The sequence below is a fragment of the Peromyscus maniculatus genome, chromosome 15 (genome assembly GCF_049852395.1).
Source record: "Peromyscus maniculatus bairdii isolate BWxNUB_F1_BW_parent chromosome 15, HU_Pman_BW_mat_3.1, whole genome shotgun sequence".
In the NCBI taxonomy this organism is placed as follows: domain Eukaryota; kingdom Metazoa; phylum Chordata; class Mammalia; order Rodentia; family Cricetidae; genus Peromyscus; species Peromyscus maniculatus.
In genome coordinates, this window is record NC_134866.1 from 57014128 (window position 1) to 57038110 (window position 23983).

A 23983-nucleotide genomic window follows, 5' to 3' on the forward strand; every position below is an offset into this window, starting at 1 on the left:
AAGTCATGATACCTTTAAAATATACATGTTGGTTTAACTTAGCAGCCCCCACAATCAGATGTCTCTCTGCAGTTAGCACATTAACAGTCAAAAATTCAAAGAAAACATAATAACATACATAACCCAGACTCTCTGTGTATTTTCCATCCTTACATGGATTATTATAATTTTTAATACTCAATTTTTTCACAGATCTCATTTTATTCTCTGTAGATGGTTCTTTTAATTTATGACTATCTCTATCATTTTTCCTCTCCCTTTCTCAAGCCTATATACATTTTTTTTTTTTTTTTGGTTTTTCGAGACAGGATTTCTCTGTGTAGCTTTGCGCCTTTCCTGGGACTCACTTGGTAGTTCAGGCTGGCCTCGAACTCACAGAGATCCGCCTGGCTCTGCCTCCCGAGTGCTGGGATTAAAGGCGTGCGCCACCACCACCCGGCGCCTATATACATTTTTAAACATACTATGACCCATTTAGAGGTTTCTTTTTGTCTGAATCTGTCTTTATTGTATATCTGTAATCTTTTTCTGGTTGACTGCTGGCTCTGCCCTGTTTGGCTTCCCAACATGGTGGAGGTACCTAGGAGAATCATGCTTACCCCCACCCCCAATTCTGGGGTCCATGCTGTCAGCAGGTAGCTGGCTCACAAACCTTTCTTGTCTATATGAGTAAAAGCTGAATCTGACACACAGCACATTGTGCAGCTTGGAGACGCCTCTGTGTATCACAGTGGGGTAGGAATCCACCATGCTGTGCTCAAGCCCAAATGCCATGGCATCTCTGTACCGAGGCCAGCACGAGAGACACCTAAGAAGCTACTTTTGGCTCCATTTATGTGTTCAAAACCTGCCCCCCCCCTTTTAAGCTTTCTCAGGTTTTATGTGGAAATTTCTGCCCCATGTTGGTTGGGCACCAAATGTAACCAGAGGCTTTTCTCTGTCCTGCCCGATCTGGCAGCCACTTTTAAATAATCATTTAGAGGCTTATATTAATTATAAATGCCCAGGCTTATTACTGACTAGCTTTTACATTTAAATTAACCCATATCTATTAATCTAAGTATTGTCACATGGTCGTGGTATTACCAGTCTGCTGGCATGTTGCTCCTTGGGCAGATGGATGGCGTCTCTCTCACCTCCACCCTTTTTCCTCCCTGTATTCAGTTTAGCTTTCCCACCTAGCTATATTCTGCCCTGCCATAGGCCAAAGCAACTTTTTTCATCAACCAATAAAAGCAACTCATATTCTAATTGTACAAAATGACATACCACATTAGGATTTCTCTGTGTAGCCTTGGCTGTCCTAGAATTCACTCTATAACCAGGCTTGCCTCAGACTCATATGCCTGCCTCTGCCTCCTATGTGCTGGGATTAAAGGCATGCACCACCACTGCCTGGCAAATTTTATTATTTTATTTTATTTTGGGCAACATCTCATATATCCAGTCTGGCCTGTAGCTAGATGTGTAGCAAGGGATGATCTTGGACTTTCATTCCCCTGCCTCTACCTACTGAGTGTTAGGATTACTGGCATGCCTGAATTACTTGATTCTGGTGACCAAACTCAAGGCCTCCTGCATTGGAGATAAGCACTCTTCTGACTAAATCATATCCCTAGCCTGTCAAACAGCAAGTTACAAAACTAAACATCCTAACATTTATTATAATTCAGAGACATGCTAATTTGATGCTTACATGCTAAATAATGACAGGAGGAAAATAATTTTTTTTATTCTTTTAGAGTTTTATACAATGTATTTGGATCATACTTATCTCCTCTTCCCTATCCACCTGTACATTATGTCCTCTATACTGTCTTGAAGCAGATGTTCTGGTCTTCTGACTCTTTAATCTTTTCCCCTATTCTATGATGTTCCCTGAGCCTTAGGCATAGTGGTTGTGTTGTAAGTGGATCCACTGAACCATTGGTCAGCCGTTCTGTGTTTTGAGCAGTTGTAGGTTTATGTAATGGCCTCTGTGTACTACAAAAGGAAGCTGTTTTGATGAGTGGTGAGAGATACTGATCTGTGAATATAAAGCTTTAAAATTCAGTTAGAAATTATGCTGGCTTGGCAAAGTGGAGGTAGTAAAGTGCTTCTCTAGGTTCTGTGGCTTTTGCAGCCATAGGTAGTTGGCTAAGTGGCATTTTACAGTGCCAGATATGAATTCCCTCCCACTGAACAGGCTGGGAGTTCAATTAGGTGGCAGTTGGTTACCCCCAAGATGTAAGTGCCACAATTGCACCTTTTAGAATGTCTTGCCGTTCTGGTCATTGTTGTGGTTTGTAGGCATTACAGCTAGCTAGGACTGTTAACTACTGGCCTCATTTGACTTCCATTTCTCCATGGGGGTGGGGTTCTGTGTTAATTCCAGCTGGATTCCTCCACGTCCTGCCTCCAAAGTGTGTGGTGTCTTCAGCAATTGGATCTTACCTTCAAGCTCTGGGAGGCATCCCAGGTCAATAGCAATAATCTATATTGCTTGGGGTGCTCTTGGATTCCCAAGACAAATAATTTGGAAGGTTTCCCAGGTCCAAAACTGAGGTTTTTGATAGTCAATGATTTTTCTGGAGGATCATTGTCACTTCAAATGGAGTAACTTCAATTAAATTGATTCACTGTTTCTGTCTCTCTTAGTTAACAAAAAATCATGACCCCCTGTGGCTTTTTCAAACATCTTTAGTATGATTTATGCCTCTATTTTCCCTATCCCTCCATGTTATTCTCTCCCTCCTTCCCCAGGAGGTGTGTCTCTGCTACCCATTTCCCCCACAGAACTAGAAAATAGTGCTCTGAGTAGGGCCTTCTCTGTCACCCTGCCAGCCCCTCCGGAAGAAGTCCCTATTCTTTATGGAATGCTGGGATCTGCTGCACAAGCAAGACTGGGGTCCAAGGCTCACAGTGCACATTGCTGAGAGATGTTTGTCGAAAGCTGCAGCAGGGAAATACGCTCTACTAAGCCCAGGTACTTGAGGTTAGACCACAGCCATCTGCTCCACCCTTTGTGACCATTGTTCCAGAAGTCTACAAAGCCCTTCACAGCAACAGCACCTTAGTTCTCAGACCCAATACGAATCCAGTGGGCTCTTCTCTTACATTACAGACTGATTTCCACAGGCATCGTGAAGCAACTTAAAGTCGCCTGTACCAAAGCTCTAGATGATTTATTCAATTAGTTAGGAATAGCTTTGTTCTCCTTAGAAATTTAAAGAGCCAGGAATAAAGAGCAAACATTGTTAAGAAAGGGAAGACCACAGAGCTTGATTTTCTTGTTTTTATGTGACATCTGCTGGATATTTGGTGAGGATGCCTCTGGATGGCTTGGGCAGAGTAGGAGGAGATGGGAATTCTTCCTGGAGAAGGGGCTTCGCCTTTCATGTGGTAGCAACTCCTTGTCTATTGAATCCAACACTGATTTAGAGTTTTAGCAATAAAGCGTGTGATACTTTTTAAGCTTTATGAGAAACATTGTTTAAATGACAGACTGGTGAGGTGGGATGAATAAAACTAATGTTATGGCATCAGAGGACACTAAAATGTAAAATCAATAGTGACTAGGGCAATGCAGTGTTGCTATAAATCACTTTCCTGACCCTATGAATACCCTGAGAAGGACTATGGAATTCCCCAGTGAACCACCTCAGGCCGCTGCTTTCTGCAGTGACTTCCAGACCAGCTTATGTCCTCTTTCCCCCTCCCATATTACTGAGAGAAATAGAAGCAACTAGAATTTCCAAATCTGGGTATCTTCCTGTCGTTAAAGCTAAGGCCTACTTATGAGCTCCGTTTCCTTCCCTTCCCACTGGTCACTAAGCAAAATGCAACCCTGCTTCTCCCTTTTCCCACCCCTTTGCAAACACATGGAAGTTCCAGGTTATCTCTTTTCTGTTACACATTTTCTTCTCTATGCTAGATCATTCCAACCTCACATAAACGTGCTCTAGGTAGCCCTTTGCAAAACTTAATATGATATGAATCTCAAAGAGTTTGATTAAAATGGACATCATGATTATAATAGGCTCTAGCACCTTCCTCTATTTTAGACAGAGAGACAGATCAGTGGATCCTAGGGTCTTCCACATGCTAGGCGAGTGCAGTTTATGTACTATATTCTCACCAGGTTTTACCACTTCTTATCTTAAAAAAACAAAAAAGAAAACCTATGTGTACTCCACATACATACTCTCGAACTCTCTCCTCATTTCTTGGCAACTCTTCACGGTGAGGCTTTCTGGGAGGTGTCTACAGTGAGTGTATCTGCTTTGCGCTCTCACACATTCGCTAATCCAAAGCTTCCATCCCTGCCACTGAACTGGAATTACTCTTGCTAAGATCACAGCATCTGCTTGCCAGATCTACTGGCACTTTTCGAAAGGCTACCCTTCCTTCTCTTGAGTTGCTCCCTTTCTTTTCACTCTCATGGTGTTTCCTAATTTTTCTCCCAATCCCTGGTCTCCTTTTCTGGTATATTCCCTTAGACTTAACAGGATCAGTCCTGTTGGGCCCCAGGGTTCTGTGTCCTAGCCCTCTCTATCCACTCCTGTAATACTGGGGTTGGTAAATAGCAAGGACTCTCAGAACTATACCTCCTGTTCTGACACATAGCCTTCAACATAGTATCAAATCCTGGCTGTCCAACAGATACCTTACAATTGTTTCATGATCCAAATACAACTCTTCATCTGTTCTTCTCCCAACTACAATCTTTCTCAGCTCTACCTTGACTTAATAAAATCTGGCTTTTTTTAATCCAGTTGCCCAGGACAAAACTAAAACTAAAACAAAAAACCACAGAGGTAACTCTTAGATTTGTTTTCCTACCTTCCAGATAGTAGCATGTATATTTCTAAATTTTGAATCTGTATACTCTGCTCGTAACTATCATCAATCTGCAGACCCCTGAAAGGCTGGCTGGTTTCTCTTTTCTAATATATTCTGCCTAAGTGAATGTTTAAAAAATGGCAGCTCTTAGATTATGTAATTCTTCTGGTTGAAACACTCTAATGTATCACAGCATATATAAAATCCCTGAAGAGTTCTGGCTTCCTAGGTCCTCTGTGTAGCATAGCTACTTCCATGACATCTTTCTAAGCTGACCACCATATCCACATTTCTTTGCAGCCCAGCCAGAGGAGCTGCTTTGCACCTTGTACATGTTACAGACACTTCTTCCTGATCCGCCCCCACCCCACCATGATCCCTGGCAATTTGGCTTTGTGGTGTGTGCTGTCTGCTTCCAGGATGACCCTTACAACTCTTCTACGAACTGCATTGTTTAGGTATTGGTAAATAGGAGCTACTGGGAGACTAGAAAGAAGGAATGAGAAGTAAGGGGCCCTTCCACATATTTCTCATGCTGTTGCTCCATATCACACTTTTTTAATAGTGACCAGGTAGCTGGGTCTGTTGTTGTTCGGCTGTCCACTAGGCAGGTCCCTCCATAATCTCAAATGCTGACATCGCCTCTGTCTCGCAGTATTTCCCTACACTAGTAAAATCCTCTGTATCCTGTGATCCTCAGTTTCTCCTTCCCCTTTGTAACCATTCCTTATTTAAATTCCCAGTGGAGAAGTGATGTGAATCAAGTGAACAATAAACAGGGCTCTCATACAAATTCCTAGAAAAAGAGGAAAAGGATAAAGAAAATAGAGAAAGAAGTAGGAAAACATTACTGGTTGGGAAGGCAATTTAGAGGGTAGAAGGAAATCAACATTTATACATTATCTACTAATGTACCAGTTACTTTATACCCAATTTAATAGTCAGCACCTAATATGATGGACATTGCTAATGATAAAGAAACAGTATCTGAGAGCATATGTAACTTACAGAAGTCTACAGAGTAATAGGATTCAAGTTTATAACACCCATCTGCCTGGTAAGGACAGGAGCAGGAAAGTACATTATAGCTTCAATCCATATTCAAACCACTTTAATTTTAAAAACAGATACATAAACTACCATTTCTGTGCTATAGTTTTTATCACTGTGGTGAGCACCTGATCCAAAGGAGGAAAGATTTATTTTGGCTCATGGGTCAGTGTTTATAGATATAACCAACTGTCTTATTAAATAAGAAACACAGAACCAATGTAAAAGAGAAAACCAAGAGGTCAGAGCTCAGAGTTAAAATCTTACCCTTCCTCCTGAGGTGCTCCTAGCTCTCCAAAAGAGACCTACTTCCTGTGTGTATGTCTTTAAATAGTCTTTTTGTTCTGCCTTCTCATTGGTTGTAAACCCAAACACTTGACTGCCTCGTCACTGCCTGTAAGTACAGCCCTCCAGGTCTTAAAGGCGTATGTCTCCAATGCTGGCTGTATCCCTGAACACGCAGAGATCTATCTAGCTCTGTCTACCAAGTGCTGGGATTAAAGGCGTACGCCACCCCCCCTCCCCCACACTCTTTCTATGGCTCTAATAGCTCTGACCCCCGGGCAACTTTATTTATTAACATACAATTAAAATTACATTTCAGTACAAATAAAATACCACCATATAAGACAGACTTCATGATGGAGCAACCTTTCAATGATTTGACCCATCAGCTGAGGATCAAGCCTTCAGCACATGAAATTGTTGGAGATACTTGATTTTAAGCCAGAATAATTCCTAAAGGATACACTATATACTCTTTATTTCTTACTATATACTTTATACTCTTAAACCAATAGCTCTCCATGTGAGAGAAGTTGAAATACTTTTTCAAATTGAATCTCATGTCATTTTGTCTTTTCCCACTCACTCTATCCTTAACTAACTGAAAGCCACCCCCAAAATAATTAAAAGACCATTATTTACACAGGTGAGAAAACAAAAATGTTGCCACTAGGGGAACAAAGTGAGCCTTCATTGTTCTCGTGGATCCCAAGCTCAGAATGAGGCAGTTCTCATGATTTATTCTGCCGTAAGGGGAGGTTTGGGGAGGACACCTGTCCCGTGTGTCAGGACAGCCTATCAAGCGCTGGCCTTTATTCAGGTATGTGCTGTGCATGGTATCAGAAGAGGAAGATGGACTAGCTCGCCCTTGGCTCTCCAAGCTCTTCATCTGCACCCTAGTGTTGTCTCTGTTTTGCAGCATATCACCAGAGAGCCCCATTTTCTTGAGAATTCTCAGTTCTGTTTCTGGCTTTCCACATTATGGCATTAATGCTGATTGTACAGAATTGAAAAGAAAGACCCTAAGCCCTCAACAGGTGGGGGGGATCACTATTCTCTGATGTTAATGGCCCCTGTTTAGTGAATTTAGATGAGGCCACTAATACTTCTTCAACATTGCCTCTTTCCTGTTTTTTTCTAAAGATTTTCCCTACCCATAGACATCATATTCTCAGAACACTGAAAGAAATAAAAATCATGGAAATGAAACAGCAATAAAGCTGTTGTTGGCATCACATAAAAAATACTATGCAGTATTTAAATGACAATTATTTCCAGAAACTTGGCAATTGTAATCGAACAAATGATGAAATTGATTCCAGTCACAGTCCATCTTTGTTTGGAAAGGAAATAGCAGTAGTGTTTGAAAAATGGCCTATTAAGGACCTCGGTTTGCTGAAGGTGGCTTATGTGTTCTCTTTGCTAAAGCAGCATCTTGTTGGGGGAAAATAATAAGCGCAGCTTTTCTTTACCCCACATTATTTTTACTTTGGATCTTTGGTGCAGGAAATAAAAAGCAGCTAATATTCCATGGAGCAGGTGGGATTGGTTTAGGCCAAGCCCAGCCCTGCTCATGCTCGCTGACCCACCCCCTTTCCTGGGCTGTTTTGTCTATGCTGGCCTTAGAACATGTCAACAAATATCTTTTTAGCTCAGGTGGGAATCAGGATGGTAACTCACTCTCTTTCTTTAAGGGAGTAATTTATAACATGTGCTTTTTCAAAAAAGGTATATGTTTGTCTTGTAAAATATTTGTTAAAAAAAAATAGCCTCCGGATTTTACAAAGTAATTCTGACTTATGCTTGGAGATGTCACAAAGAGCATTGTTTTTACAATACTAACATGATTCCTTTCTCACTTAATTTGATTATAACTTAAGATTAGTTTTAGGGAAGAGCCAAGTTTAAAGATGTCAAACAATGTAGTAAAAAATACCATATGTGATCATGGCTTTTTAACAGGGGCTGAAAGAATCCCAGTTTGAATCCTGAGACATTGCTAGAAGTTATTTTCAATAGTGACATCCTAGCTTCTCTCACCTTCAATTTCCTTATCTGTAAAATGGGACAGACACTTGCCCTTGCCATCTTAAGTGGGAAGATGAAATTCAAATGCTTTGAAAGTTATAAAGCCTTAAAAATATGATTATTTTCATTTATTTTTATCTATTGTAAAAAATGTCCAACATCTTGTGTCTATGTCTCTCTGTATGTATGTATATATATATATACACACACACACACACACACACATATATATATATATGTGTATATGCGTATGTCTTTGTCTCTCTGTGTACATGTGTATGTATATGTCTCTCTGTGTACATGTGTATGTATATGTCTCTCTGTGTACATGTGTATGTATATGTATCTCTGTGTACATGTGTATGTCTTTGTCTCTCTGTGTACATGTGTATGTATATGTATCTCTGTGTACATGTGTATGTCTTTGTCTCTCTGTGTACATGTATATGTATATGTATCTCTGTGTATATGTGTATGTCTTTGTCTCTCTGTGTACATGTGTATGTATATGTATCTCTGTGTATATGTGTATGTATATGTATCTCCCTCTCTCCCTATTGAAAGGGAAATCCTTGCCAAAAACTGCGCTAAAGGGCTGGTGCTGTAGCCTGTGGGCGACTTCCTGCTGAACAAGCATGAAGCCTTGGTTCCATTCTTAGCAGCACATAACTGAAACAAAACAAACAAAAATGATACGAAGTAGATTGGTAACAGAGCTTATACTGTGCAAGATGAAATAATTCTGTTCCTAATTCAGCCACTAGGCTTGTTGAACAAATTATTGGCTCTACTGCAATGTCTGACTTGCATTAGCACTGACAGATAAAATCATGTGATACCCATGATAAATGGTGTGTGTCTTGTGTGAGAATGGCCAGTGGCCTGTGGAGGGCATACAACTTTCAGCAGATGAGGAATATTGTAAACAGATGAGATTCCCATTCAGATGCCATTTTTCAACCCCCAAATCTCAGGTGAGAACAAATAGAGCTGGAAGCACCCAATACTGTGGTAAGACAGTGAGCAACACCTCCCCACCCTCTGTGAGCAGAGAATGGGACTGACTCTGTTGTTAGCCTTGAGTGCCTGTGGTGAGGACAGGAGGAGCCTGTAAGACACAAACGTAAGAGAAAACAGTGTTCTCTTTATGAAGACTTTATAAAAGCTTTAATGCTTAGTGTGTGTGTGTGTGTGTGTGTGTGTGTGTGTGTGTGTGTGTGTGTGTGTGTGTGTGTGTGTGTTGTATGCCAGAGCAGGATTTTTGCATCCTGCTCTGTCACTCACCACCTTATTCCCTCAAGACAGGCTCTCTCACTGAACCTGCAGCTAGGCTGGCAGTCAGCAAGCCCCCGCCCTGCCTGCCCCCCAACACAGGTAGGGTGATGGGCATGTACAGCCATGCCCAGCTTTTTCCGTGGGTCCTCAAGCTTGTGGAGCAAGCGCTCTTACTCCCGGGCCTTCTCTCCAGCTCCACATGCAATTCTGTAGTATTCCCTTGGCAGTCTCTTCAAACTGTTGGTAATATTACTAATATTTGCTAAATACCATGGCTGTGTTCCAGATGTTTAAGGTAAGTGCTTCAAATAAATTAACTAATTAGATTATAAAATAATAATCACAAATTATGTCCCATTATTATCTGAATCTTACAGATGAAGTCAGTGATTTTTTTGTAGATCCTATTGCTAAGATAATGAGGGAGGTGGCATTTGAACCACACTTAGTAATAGCCAGTTACTCAGACTCTAGCTATCTTTTAATTAGATTATGGCCATCTAGATGATAAAGATGCAGTTGCCCTCTTAGTTGTACATCCGAAATTCTACACACATTTGAAAAGGAGACGAAGAACTTCCCAGTGCTGGAAGGTGCTTTTCATGTACTGGGAGAAAGTAATTAACTGTCATGCCAAGTGAACCCTGTAAGTTAACAGCAGTAAGTGGCCCAGCAAGATACGCCCATTGGTGCAGCAGTCACATGAACGTTATGGGAGCAACTAACCACAGTCTGTGTTTAAGACCTGCTCCAAAGATGAAGCCCATGCCTAGCACTGTTCATGGGGCAGGTTATAGGCCCTAGGGAAGAACCACTGCTAGTATTCTGCTAAATAGACGTAGTAGTTAACTGCTCCTGAAGCGTTTATCTTTACACACCTAATTGGTGCATCCCTTCACCATCCTCGGGGAAGCTTCTATTGCAGTAGATGATGATCAACACAGAGACCCGCAACCGGTCAATGTATAGACAATAAGAGGCTGTGGAGTGTTTATCCTTAAATGGGAGGACTATATCACACTCCCTACTCCCAAGGCTCCTCAGGGATCATTGCAGATAAGGGGTGAAGGGATCCTGACAGACAGTGGAAGTGGATGACTATAGTGAAAGTATTTTCTGAACACACTCACATGGACTCACAATGGTTGTGATTGCATGCACAAGACCTGCCCATGGTCAAGCCAACCTAAATCTCAGCATGAATTCGGAAAAGACTCATGAAGCACCACCCCTAGTTGAGGAACTTTTGGCAACTGGTGGCTTCTGGTAGATGGCATGTCAGTTTTCTCCAAGAATGTGGCCCCTGAGACACTGTCCATGTCATACTGGCAGCAGTAAGTAGATCCAGTGCATTTTAAAGGAAAGAGATGCAACACATGAAGTTGGGTGGGAAAAGTGATGGGGAGATAGAAGAGGATTGCATGGGGAGGGAATTGAGGTGTAGTTGATTGAAATAGTACTTGAATTTATGAAATGCTCAAGCAATTTAAAAAAGGTTAAAGAAAAAATTATCTAGCCAGCATTTGCTATTTAGATTCAGGTACAATTTGGCTTCATCACTGGACTATTAGAAAGAACGGGACAGTTTCTACCTCACAGCAAAGTTCTTAGAGTTTCGAATTACTGTAAATGGCAAAAGCTGTTGGTACCTGTAGAACCTTGCTATTGAAGGAGAATTCATTGTTCCCTAACTTTTGGGAAGCAGGTCCTGGGGATTGAACCTAGGGCCCAGGCATTGTAGGCAAGTGCTCTACCAATGTACTGTATCTCCCAGCCCCTTCTGTCTTGTCTTTAAAATGGCAATGTGCAAGCAAAAGTGCTTTGAGATGCACCTATTCCTCTGTCTCCCTGTCTGTCTATCTGCCGATTTCTCTCTATCTTTCACTCCTTCTCCACCCCACCCCCTTTCTCCTTCAAAGAAGTTTGAAGACAGGCAGTACCTGGGTTTTAACATAATCAAAACCTTCCCTCCATCTGTTCATTTGGACTTTATAGAAAACCCCATGGGGCACACAGATTCTTATCTCAGCACTTAGGCGAAAAAGCAGCCTTTGTAACTTATTTCCCACTTGGTTATTTGGTGCCTGTCAAGGTTGGCCTGGAGACAGACCCTTTGTCTTTGTTTTCATTCTAAGTCTTGAAGGGAGGACTTTGGGGACAAAGGCCCATTCCAGTTGAGATGGAAGGTCTCTATAGGAAGGTATGCATCCTGCCTGCTAACAAGAAGAATATCTGCTGATATGCAGTCCTTAAAGAACTTTCAAGTGTTTTCTTGCATCATTAGGGTTAGGGATGTTTACATCTTCCTCGGGAGAAGTTTGGCTTCAGAAAGCTCCCTGACAACAGGTGTATTACACTGTTGTGTACTTTCTGTAAGTTTTATCCTCATTTATTAGATAAATATCTTATGTGCAGACTTTTACAAATATTTTAATTGGAAGTTTCATGATTAGAAAATGTTCTGCTTTGATGTCATTTTCTTTCTGATCCAAGGCATCTTTCTCCCAGTCTCACACAACACCCCAGCCTTCTGAGGTCCTCACTCTCTCTCCTGTTCCTTCCCTCCTCCTGTCTTCCTTTCTCCCTTTCCCCTTTTTTTGTTCTATTGGCATCCTCTTTCCTTTTCTTTCTCTCCCTCCTTGCTTCTATCATAAAGCTCAGAGTGCCACCTGAGATCTAAAAGTCCGTTCATACTTTGCAACCCCAGTGATATTCTTGACTGAATTATTGCTTCACAATCATCTTTAACAACACATGCAAACTCACAACAGTGTTATTACAAATTCTACTCAAAAATCTAAGGCTACTTTGCATCAGAGGCAACAACGGCAGCAAAGAGGAGAAATTTATTCTGGAAGGGTAAAGAAATAAGCCAAAAGCCAAAGAGAAGACAAAGGCTCTCCAAGTTAGAATGGAAGGAAAAGATCTCCATGTAACATTGCAAAGAATCACTTTCTCACATGGCATCTGACAGGCAGGCAATAAGTTACCTGGAGCAGAAAAAAAATGTACAAAAAGGTCTCCTGAAGTCAGGAATTCACTTTAATAATTCAATTTTTTTAACAAAAGCCAAAAAGACTAAAAATAATTTTAATTAATTTTTAAATTCATAGTATTACTAACACTAGTATTTATAGATGGCTTATTTCTGCCAGGATTGTGCTAGGAGCTTTATGTGTATTATCTCCAGCCACCTGCCTAACCTTAACTATGCCTGAGATTTCCTCAGTGTCTCAATGGAGAGTGCCCATGCTTTAAGACTAGTACCAGGGAAAGATTCAGGCCAAGTAACCTGGGTAAGAGCTGATGTCATAGAAATCGTGGAAGACACTAGCTAAGATTCAGTCGCCAAGGGACTTTGAGTTGCCAAGCTGCTCTCTGTGAAAATTTCAGTATTCTAGATTTTGGGCTGAAATACAGTTTTCTATATCTGAAAAAGAAGGAAATGTTGGCAGAGGGAAAACATCGGATCTCTTCTTCGTGTGCCCCTAACCAATCTTTATGTCCTATCCAACATAGTTTCCATAGGTTAGAGGCACAGAACTGAATGTCATCTTATTGAGTTATCTGTGGAAAGTGGGGGACCAAATTGTCCTTAGCATAGAACATGGATCATAGAAAGCATAAACACATTCCAAATGCATGGATTCCATGCTCGTCCACAGAAGAGCTCTATAGTAAACTAGTTATATCTTGTCAACTGTCAACCTTTCAATGGCCCTTTGCCATGGCAATACAGCAAAATTTAAAAGAGAAGCAAAAGTTGATTAAAACCTGGTTTTTGTGATGGTTTCTCAAATCTGTGTACTTTGCTCGGGGAACAGTGTGACCTGTGCCCTGGTTTTGGGGCAGATTTATGTTTTACAATTGCTATCCTGTCATAAGAGTCCTCCTCTCTTCTGTCTCTTTGGTTTCTTTTTTTCTTTTCTTTACCCCAGCTTCTTTTTCCATTCACAACAGACACTTTCTCAAGTCTAGAAAGTGAAATACAATCAGTTTTGTAATAGTAATATTTGGAACAAACATTCCACATCTGCTGTGATCAGTGCAGCACAGGTGTTCAGCAGATTTACGTTCTATGATGTCAGTGAGGTTGTCAATGACCACTGTAGCAGACATTAATGCATTAATGACTGGAGCAAGATGTAGTTCAACATGAGTGAGACCTGGAGTTCACATCCCTGATGCCTATCATGTTGGTGTCTCGTTCTCATCCGGAACAAGACCAGAAGAAGGGGAAGAAGGGCAATCTGTCATTGTGCTTGCGAAGTCAATGAGCAGGATTCACTCCATATGTAAGTGCGACCAGTCAGTCTTTGCCTGGCCTTTCAGTTTTTCTTAAATTCTCGAAGCTAAGAAGTAGCTACTCTTTTGGAAAGAATCTTGTGAATTTTTTGTTATACCATGTGATAGTAAACTAGGCAAATATTAGAGAATCAAGATTCAATTTTCACAGTAATTGATGTTTTGTGTACAATTTGAACCTGATAAACAAACATTAAAAATTACATAGAATCTGAAGAAGTTATGTAATTTAAAACTCACATGCTCTCAGATTTAGAGTTATAACTGTTTTCCATGGCTAACATTTTTTACATGTTGAAAGGAATACTAATCATTTTTTAAAATCAATGTCACTAGTGAGCCTTTGGATGATTAACTACTCTGTGTATTTCTTTCATCCAAACTGGCTTATAAAAGAAAGAAAAAATGACAATAAAAGAAATGTTCCAATTTATTCCTACTAATAAAGTATTGAACATTAGGGGGAAAGTGTGAAATATTGGAATGCAACATAGAGCAATTCCATTACCCATTGCAGTTTTGGGTCATATACTGTGTATATAGAGTAATCACATCATTGGCTGGAGACCGCAGGAGAGGAGGATAGAATCCGATGGAAGCGATTTTGCAGTAAAGACTTTACCCTGTGCATTTGCTCCCCAAACTTTACCAACCTTACGGCAAGTCCACCTGACTCTCTGAAGGCTGGGGTGTGGGGGTGGCAGTGGCCTTCAAGTACTAGCAAAACAAAAACAACTGTGTCAGCTGAGCCACATTTTAGGAATCTATACACAAAATTATATATCAACATTTGAATTTTTAAAGTATTCAAAGCTGCCCGTTAAAAAATGGCTTCAGTGACACATCCTGTTGCTGAAGATCTGTACTGCGGCATGTTGCTTACAGTAATCCTGGTGATTCCTAACACATCTTCACTTCCTACCCTTGAATGAAATTTCTGAACTTTATCTTCTCGCTGAAGAATTTAGCTTCATGGTGAGACTCAAGGCTAGGCGATGGGTTATACAAATAAATATTTCCTTTTCCCCTCTTGCTACAGCAGCTTTGGAGAGAAGAGGCTGAAGTTCACCAGTTATAGCCCCAGTTCAAGCCTCACTCGTTCTCTCTGAGCCTTCGTTTCTCATGGGCAATGGAGAAGAAATACTATAGGAAAGCTATAAGGATGGAATTAGGGATATGAGAAGCATTTTAAAGTACTCAGTGAACATGTATTTGCATCTTTTTTTTTTCAAAATTACTTAAAGCTTATTAAAGTACAAAATATAGAAAAGCCAAAGTAAAACCATGTTCTGTAATTCATTTAACTTTCTTCAATGTTGGGGCAGGGGCTTCTAAACATAAAATGTTAATTTTACTGAAAAAATTAGAATTTATGTATCATATTCATTTTTCACTTATTTGAAATAGATTATGGTCATAGGCACTTCATCATTAAAAACTAAATGTTTTCTGATTTCCAGACTAGTTGTAGCCAATGCATTAATGATTTTTTTAATTTATAAAGAAAACTGCAACAGAAATATTTGCAGGTGCTTATTGGGTGAGCATATTGGGAAGATCATCCCATCACTTGCAATATTTGTTGCTATTTTTTCCTCAGCCTTTAAAAATTCTTTTTGGTAGTGTTGTAGCTCAAGGCCAGGCATTCACACATGCTTAGCACACACTATAGCACTGGCTGTAGCCCAGCCTAGAAGTTTTAAGTTTATGGTGACTTTTGATATAGTTTTTAACTTTATGAAATCGCTGCTATCAAGTTTTTTTCTCTGTGGGTTACTTTTTTAGTTCTTGTTTTTAGAAGGTTATTTCCTATCAATGTAAGTAAATATTTATATTGTCTTTTAATAATTCATTCATAGCTTTCAGCTTTTAAAGATTAGTTTGGAATGTATTTAGAGCTATTTGACATACATATTGATGTAGTCCTGTACTATTTAATAGAGTTGAGGGTTCATTTAAGGTAGGGTTTAGCATAATTTCCCCTAAGTATTATAGGCTCATTTACAAATCCCTTATATATGAAGAAACCCTACCCCACTTTTTTGAGACAGGATCTCAAGTAGCCAAGGCTGGCCTTGAACTCCTGGTCATCTGCCTCCACTTCCGGAGTTCAGGGATTGCAGGCACGCACCCAGCATGATGCCTTATTATACATCATTCTATCAATATCTGTGTCTCATTTTTATTAAGAAGCTGATCTACAAAATGTTCTGCCATTTTCCCTTTTATAGAAATGTCTTGATATCAGTTACATATTTATCTTCCAAGCAAATTTAGAAACACTTTAATCAAATTCTCTCCATTTCTGTCTACTCCAAACACAAGGATTTGGTTGAAATGACAATAAATCTGTACATTCAACCCCCTTAATATTCTACATAATAATATAGACATGTTTTTATGTTTTCATAATTTTTTAGGTTATGCCAAAGTACTTTACTGTTGTTGTGAACCAACACACCCCTGAGCAGGAACCTTGTTCTCAGTCGACTTTTTACTGTACAAACAGCACACTTGAACTTCCTTCTTTTTCTTTCTTTGGTGCTGGAGATAGAACTTAGGGATGTTTGTATCTTAAGCATGCAGTCTACCACTGACACATATCCCAGTCCTGCAGGGCTTTGTTTTTTCTTTTGCTACACACTGAATAAATAATTTATAAGGACACTTTGCTTCACAGACATAAAAGAATTTAGCTGGTACTTAGAAGAGAACACTAAGGGTCATCTCAACGTTACAGTTACAAAAACAATTGGAAAGAGCCACTGGATATTTGTTTTATCTATAAGGCACAGTTACATAAGATTACATGGGTGAAATTAATACTTTGTTAGGTAAAATGAAGAGAGAGAAATCATAAGAAATGATGCATCTCGATCTGCCATGGAAGCGGAGGATGACTTTTAAATACAATGGAGAATGATGGGTATCTAATTATTTCCCATATTTTGGGGTTTAGAGTATCCCTCATTTACCCCTCTTGACAATCATTTTTGACATTAGATGACTATTGTAAAAGATTTCTCTTATTGAAATTAAATTTAAAATAAAAACTGATTGGTATCCACAGTTGTGATCCAGTTATAAAATTGCCTGTATGGTGTTGATCCCAGAGTACTGTGCGGTCCTTGGAAGAAGCCTTGCACCTGTGATTCACTTGTCCTTGGTTTCTAGGTGGCAGAGTGGCAGGACGCCAGCCCTGGCCAAGTATTCACAGTGCAGTGTTTGGACTCTTCTGAAATGAAAGTCAGTATGTAAATGTGCAACATGACATTATTATCCTAGTTTCCTGGCTGCTTTCAGCAAGCTACTAACTGCCACATGAGGTCTCAAGTGTTCTGGCATAGTATGCAAGTGTTCAAAAGAAGTTAAAGTAATGAAATTGGATCTATATTTCCATAGACATTCAAGCTGGCATGGAGAAATGGAGTCATGGAATCAGGGTTGGATGGTCTCCACCAAACAACCTAGGCAAGTGTCTGTGATGCCAGGCTACTAAGCTGAATTCCATCGTGAAAGGCCACCACTATTTCTTCCTCTGGGTCTAAAATTACAAAATATACACATTTCCCTAGGTTCACACCATGCACAGGGTGCTTTATACTTAATCTCCTCCCACCCATTCCCGGGTATACAAGAATCACTTAAGATTCAAGTTGAAGTATGTACAAAAAAAAAAGGAAGTGTTAAAACTGGCTACCAGCATATGTGACTGTAGACTATCTGAGCATTGTTTATATCTGATCTAGGAGTGTCCAATTAATGCATCTCAGTACTGTAGTCAGAAGTTTTTTGGTCCTGCCAGGCTGAGTCATTTTTTATAATCAATTGTTACTCTTCCCAGATAGTCTTGTTTGTGCCCAGTATTTTCTGCCATCAATACTTGTTTGGTCAAGTCTAGGGATATACTTCAGTGGTAGGGTTCTTTACAAAGCCCTTGGTTCAATAGAAAACAGAAAACAACAACAACAAAAAAAAATCCAAGAAAATATGCAGAGACCAAATAAGGTGCTGGGATCAAGAAACTGAGTTTGAGGCTGGGCTGTAGCTCAGTTACTAGCTTGCACAAAGCCCTGGCTTTGATCTCCAGTACCATATAAAACTGAGTGTGGTGTGATATAACATGCATGTAGTCCTAGCACTTAGGAGGGCAGAAGAGGATCAAGGGTTCAAGGTCATGCTCAGCTACACAATAAGTTCCCACAAACCTGAACTGTATGATATCATGTCTCAAAGAGAGGGGCTTGGTGAAGAGGAGCGAGCCTGGGCTTGCCAAGAGGGTCTTGCATCAGGTTTGGCAATTCTTACACACCACCCATAGCTCTACCTCCGTGTTCCTGTTCATCAAGCATAAGAGCAATAGATTTCACATTTCTTGAATTGCAGCCATCTGGTATATTCCTCCTGTCGTTTTTCCTGAAAATTTCATGAGCTTCAAATATCCATTTGCATAAATATAGAGATGAAGTTTACTTAATGTTAAAAATGCAAGAGAGGAACAGTCCAAAGAATCAAGCAAGAACCAATATATACCTTTGTTTGTTTGGTTTTTTTTTTTTGTTTTTTTTTTGGTTTTTCGAGACAGGGTTTCTCTGTGTAGCTTTGCGCCTTTCCTGGAGCTCACTTGGTAGCCCAGGCTGGCCTCGAACTCACAGAGATCCGCCTGTCTCTGCCTCCCGAGTGCTGGGATTAAAGGCGTGCGCCACCACCGCCCGGCTTCAATATATACCTTTTATTCATTCAGAACTTCTTTTTTCTTATTGCATTTTAGGATGGTGAAAAAAAAGGATTTATAAATAAAATCTATGCCATCCAAGAAGTCTGTGTCAGTGTGCAGAACATCCTGGATGAAGTGGCTTCCTTCGGCGAAAGGATAAAGAAGTGAGTGGCACTGACATGAGGCCTGGCCTTTTATGGGACAGACTGACTCAGAATGAGATGCTGACAGAACTCACATTCTGTCTGCACAAGTCACTCTTGGACTCAGTTTCCTCATAATTTGTTTTTGTGAGTCCTTGATTTTATGATGGTTCTGTCAATTTCCTGCCTTAAGTTTAGAACATATTGGTTGGAAAGAAGTCATAATTGTCACTTTGAAGAAATAACACTGTCCTGTGTTTTAGCATACCTTTTCATGCTTTGTTCTTAAAAAGAATATGAAGTCATGGTAGAAAGATAATCTAACCTAATACATTTTAGGTAATCAAGACACCTATACTATATGGGTCTCTCTATATATCTATATCTATATATAGATATATACCTATATAATATATATTATATACATATATATATTATATATGTGTGTTTATATATGTGTATGTATCAAATATATATATACACCAAGTTTAATATTAATCAAGAAATAAGCCATATTTCATCACTTAGAAAAAAATCAGATTTTTTTCAATTCTTTTATAGAATTCTCTTTAATTAAAAGTATTCTTTAGATTGATTTAAGTGTTGTGCCTTCATGTATGTATGTATACCACATGTGTGCCTGGTGCCCATGGATGTCCCAGGAGGCATTGGATCCCTTGGATGGAGTTGCAGGTGGTTGTGAGTCATCATGTGGATGCTGAGAATTGAAATTGGCTTCCCTGCTAGAACAAATGACCTTTACTGCTGAGTAAATGGTCCAGCCCCATTTGTGTTGGTTTCTTTGGTTGGTTTTGTTTTGTGTGTGTATGTGTCTTTTGTGTTTGTTTTTATTTCTGAGACAGGTTCTCACTGTGTCGCTCTGGCTGGCCTGGAACTCACAGAGATCCACTTGCCTCTTTCCCCAGTGCTGGAGTTAAAGGCGTGGGCCACTTTGCCCAGCTGGAATTCATATTCTTAATCTCACATGATTTTCTCTTAAATAATTTTATTTACTAATACATTTTGTTTGATTTCTTTCTTTGGGGACAGTGAGAGTCTCATGTATCCCAGGCTGGCCTTGAAGTTACTATGTAGCCAAGGATGAGTCTGGACTCCTGATCCTCCTGCCTCTACCTCAAGAAAGTATGGGCTTGAGATTGTCCTGGCTACATACTGAGAACTGGTCTCAACAAAATCTGTTTTTTGAAAAGCCTGACTCCAAGGGTTACTGAAAAACAGGGCAACCAGGTTGATCGAAGGTTGGGTCTCCTATTAGATACAATAACTGTAGGACATAGCTGATCTAGAAAGACAGCACCCGAGTGCTGGGACCAGTGATGTGCTACCATACTTGGTTACTAATTATAATAGTGTGCTGATAGTAACTGACGATTAGTTCAAGATATCCTGAGGCCTCCCACTAGCCAGCTATTTGATGACTGGCCTATAACAATTACCACTAACTAGTTAAGAAAGGCTGCTCTCCAGCTGGACAAGCCTGGACTTTCCGAGTTGCATATCTACTCTTTATTATTCATGACCAATAGTATTATGCAGACCTAGATCCTTGGACACACACAGAATTTAAAAAGAACAAATTATTTAAACCAAAAGTATGAGTCATCATATGGTACTGTTCATGTTGCAAGGGATAATGCATTTTATTTTGTATACATTTTTAATTTAATACATTTCCATGTATACATCAGTGCTGAGTTTCAACTTTTCTGTGTGCTTCACAAAACCACCCCCTTTCACCCCTAAATGTGTCTCTATGCAACTGTCTCACAACTCTAAAGACTAAGTCATAATCTTCTCTCTCCTTTCACCTCTGTTCTTGTAATAACCCTCCCTTGCCCTTTGCCTAGGACTAGAGCACAGCATGAAACCCTAAATTTGGGGCCTGTCTTTACTGAGCATTGTTATACTGTATGCTGACACATGCAAATGCTTCATTTACACCAGAACCTGCTAGCTTCGAGCTCTCTTCACTAGTTTGGTAGACAACCAGTCAGTGTCCACTGCTGTCTTACAACCTTCTGTGACCCGGCCTTCCTGTTCCCAGTCAGCAGCTGTGCAGTCACCTGAAGACCCACCAGCTCTCCTGCTCCCGTCTACTGCCTCCATTTGGACTCTTTTCCTAGCTTATCCCAGATGCACGACAGAGCGTGCTCTTCTGTGCTCAGAGTACGTGGAACACAGGCAGCACAGACTATTTCTTAACTGCCCAGGCATTTCTAAACAAGGGCAATGACAGCAAGTGACATTTCATAAAGATAACTGTCCTGTCCTCCTTCCCTGATTTCTAGTTCCATTTAAAACAAAGCTGAACAAAGAGCGAGTCTTCCTAAAAGGAATTCTAAAATTCCAGGCTCACACAGTGCTCCAAGATTTGCACTTACAATCACTGTACACGTCTATTCCCAGTGTGGGAATATGGAGGTTTTTAGGAGAATTATACCCTATTGTATAAAATTTAAAAATAAGCAAGGATGAGTACTAGTTTTAGTATCAGAAAATAACAAAAAATATTTTTACTATATAGGGAGGTACCCAAGTTGTGCAATGACTTTAGACCACGAAATCCCTGGGACAACCTGGTGGGGCTGGGTCTGTGTTCATGAATGAAACAGATTATGACTAACCTATGTCCTCTGACAATCAACTGTTAGTCAAAACCACATTTACCTTAACCATTGTTTAGAGCAGTGTTAAGTGCTCACTTTACTGATTGTTACTTTTCCATTCAGTACTTTCAACTGGACTGTCCCATTCTTAAGCTGGCTGGCCATTGTAGCCCTCTGTGTGTTCACAGTTATTCTGTACTTCATCCCACTGAGATACATTGTTCTTGTCTGGGGTAAGTAAAGCTTTTTAAAGAACAACAAAACCCCCACCCATTTTAGCAGCTAAGAACAAACTGTTTTAAGAGGTGAGTTATATCATCAGTAGTTCTCGATATTTATGGTCATGTAGGTACTCCTTGATGAAAAGAGATAGGTCAGTTAAACAATCACAACAGCATAAAGATTTAGGTCTAACTGTAAAATGCATTTTTCTCAGCTGGCACCACTTCCTCCATCATACCATAAACATGTACTGGTACAGATTCTTCATATATCAAAGTGTAACTTGGTCTAGATATCACTGATTTATTTTCACCACTTAAATGCCAACAGAGGCACTTTAAGCCATGCGGTACGTTTAGGACAATATACCTTTTGCTGTGGTATTTTATCTTGTGGATATGTCTGTAAACATGGTACTAGCTGCCCATTGAAAAGGTCACTTTTAGGACTTAGGAAAAGTCTTACTAGCATTTACAGGCTCCTTAGGAACAACCAAAAAGCCCACTGAATAAGAATGCTTTCAGAAAAGTTTACTTTAAAGGCAATTTCCCCCTAATATTTATGCATTTTGCCACATGCGTCCAACAGTCCCTCTGACCCTAGAGCCCACTGAGGAGGTTTCAGCAATATGAAGAACTAAAACTGAATTTTCCTTCTGTTTCTTCTTTCTTGGTGAAATTTTTGGTTTAGAAAAACCCAATCTTCAGTCCTTATAATCCACCACCATATAGAAATATTTTCTAGTTGCCTCTCACAAATGTACACGTACATCAAAGATTGCTAAACTAAAAAAAAAATGCAAGAATGAAAAATGGGCCTTGACTTAAGAAAACATGCTTACATCGTAAATAAGTCCCCCCCCCAAAATTGTTTAAAGAAATATACTAGAAGAAAGTGAATTAAGAACAACAATCTCCATCCAAATTAGTTTTAAGATTCATGTTTGGGGGCTGGAGAGAGCTTGGTAGTTAAGAGTACTTACCAATCTTGCAGAAGACCCAGTTTTGGTTCCCAGCACCCACACAGTGGCTCATAACCACCTATGACCCCAGTCCCAGGGACTCACTGCTCTAGTCTGACCTCTAGAGACCTGAGGTGTGTTCACCTTGATGGAGGGCAGAGGAAGTAGTGATTATATTTTCCTTTCCCAAGTTCTACCATTTATAGAGATTCGATTAAGTCACCACTTTTCCTATTCAAAGGATAGGACCTTTTAATTTTCTTTCTTGCTTTTTAACCATATTCTAGTCTATTAAGCCCTAATGCTTTATTTCTTTCTCTGACATCCAATACGGATACTGTTTCACTGAAGGGTGTAGGGCAGAGAATTATCATACCTCTCTAGAGTCAGACTGCAGATCCTCTGTTGCCATGCGGTGAAGAGCCCCTCCCCCCACTGACCTTCCTCACTCAGCTTTTCTGAAACTGGAGCCTAAGGCAGACATCTGGTTATGGAGGTTTTAGGGTCACCTGGATGGCCTCAGTGGCTAGCTGTCTTAAAAATAATTTTACAGGATGTGTTTGAGCCTTGCTTATCAAATGAAAAAAGTTCAAAAACTATTACTTTAGTGGTAGGTGATTGCTGAAATGTTAAGAAACCCAACCTGTAGGTTTCCCCTGACCGGAAAGAGACCAAGCCCAGGCGACAAAAGTTCACTCTGCAGGAACGTCTTTGCGAGCGAAGTTCCCCAGTCTTTTCCTCAGTTTGCACCAGTGTGTTGATTTAATGCAAAGCTGAATACTTTCCCCTGAAAATTTATGGCAATATTTTTCATTTCAACTTAAACAACCAACCAACCATCAAATTCATGTGACTTCTAAACATTTAGCTCGCTTTGTAACAGAAGCACCTCCACCCCCTAAAACATATCTTTGGAAAAGAGGAAAATAATAGATTACCTAACAATCTCAACCTAGAAATGTAGGCAGACAAGACTCATCATGACTAAAACACGAAAACAAATCGTCTTGGACCGCAACACTGAACATTTAGTAAGGCAAGACTCTCTTCATCTCTTTTAGGGATTCCCTTTTGTTTTCCCAAAAGCCTCACCTCCTGGAAAGAAGCTAGGAAATTATAAAGAAAAAAAGGAAGCAGCAGTTTAGCTGGAAAGTTGAAAGGAGGTGGTGTACTAGGCCATCTGGTCAAGGTTAGGGGTTAGCACACAGTTGATGTTCAAATCGCCATAATACTTTCTCCAGAAATGTGCTTTGCCTAACTCCACACTCAATAATGAACTCAATAATGTTTGAAATGTCACTTTTTTAGGAATTAATAAATTTACAAAAAAGCTTCGGAGTCCATATGCAATTGATAACAATGAACTACTTGACTTCCTTTCCAGAGTCCCTTCAGATGTACAAGTGGTATGTACATTTCATTATTATTGTGCTTACTTTGGTATAGTTTGACACTGGGGTTTAAGTTTTAAACTCTTTAATGTCAAAGGTCATAGAAGAGTCTGGTAAAGTTAATAAAGCCCATTGCAGATTTTGGCAGGACTTTAGTC

The 23983-nt window shown here is 39.9% G+C and overlaps 1 protein-coding gene across 13 annotated transcripts in view; it reads left to right on the forward strand.

Moving 5' to 3' along the window:
- The window catches only part of Mctp1 (multiple C2 and transmembrane domain containing 1), a 589465-nt gene that overhangs the window by 564224 nt on the left and 1258 nt on the right, over positions 1–23983 (forward strand). For 10 of the 13 annotated variants that reach the window (XM_042261777.2, XM_042261779.2, XM_042261778.2 and 7 more), the window contains 3 exons: positions 18536–18645; positions 21375–21484; positions 23743–23840. In XM_042261777.2, the coding sequence (XP_042117711.1) occupies positions 18536–18645; positions 21375–21484; positions 23743–23840 (318 nt within the window). The remainder of the gene's footprint in view (positions 1–18535; positions 18646–21374; positions 21485–23742; positions 23841–23983) is intronic. The other 3 variants (XM_042261782.2, XM_042261783.2, XM_076551998.1) reach the window with 1 other exon arrangement.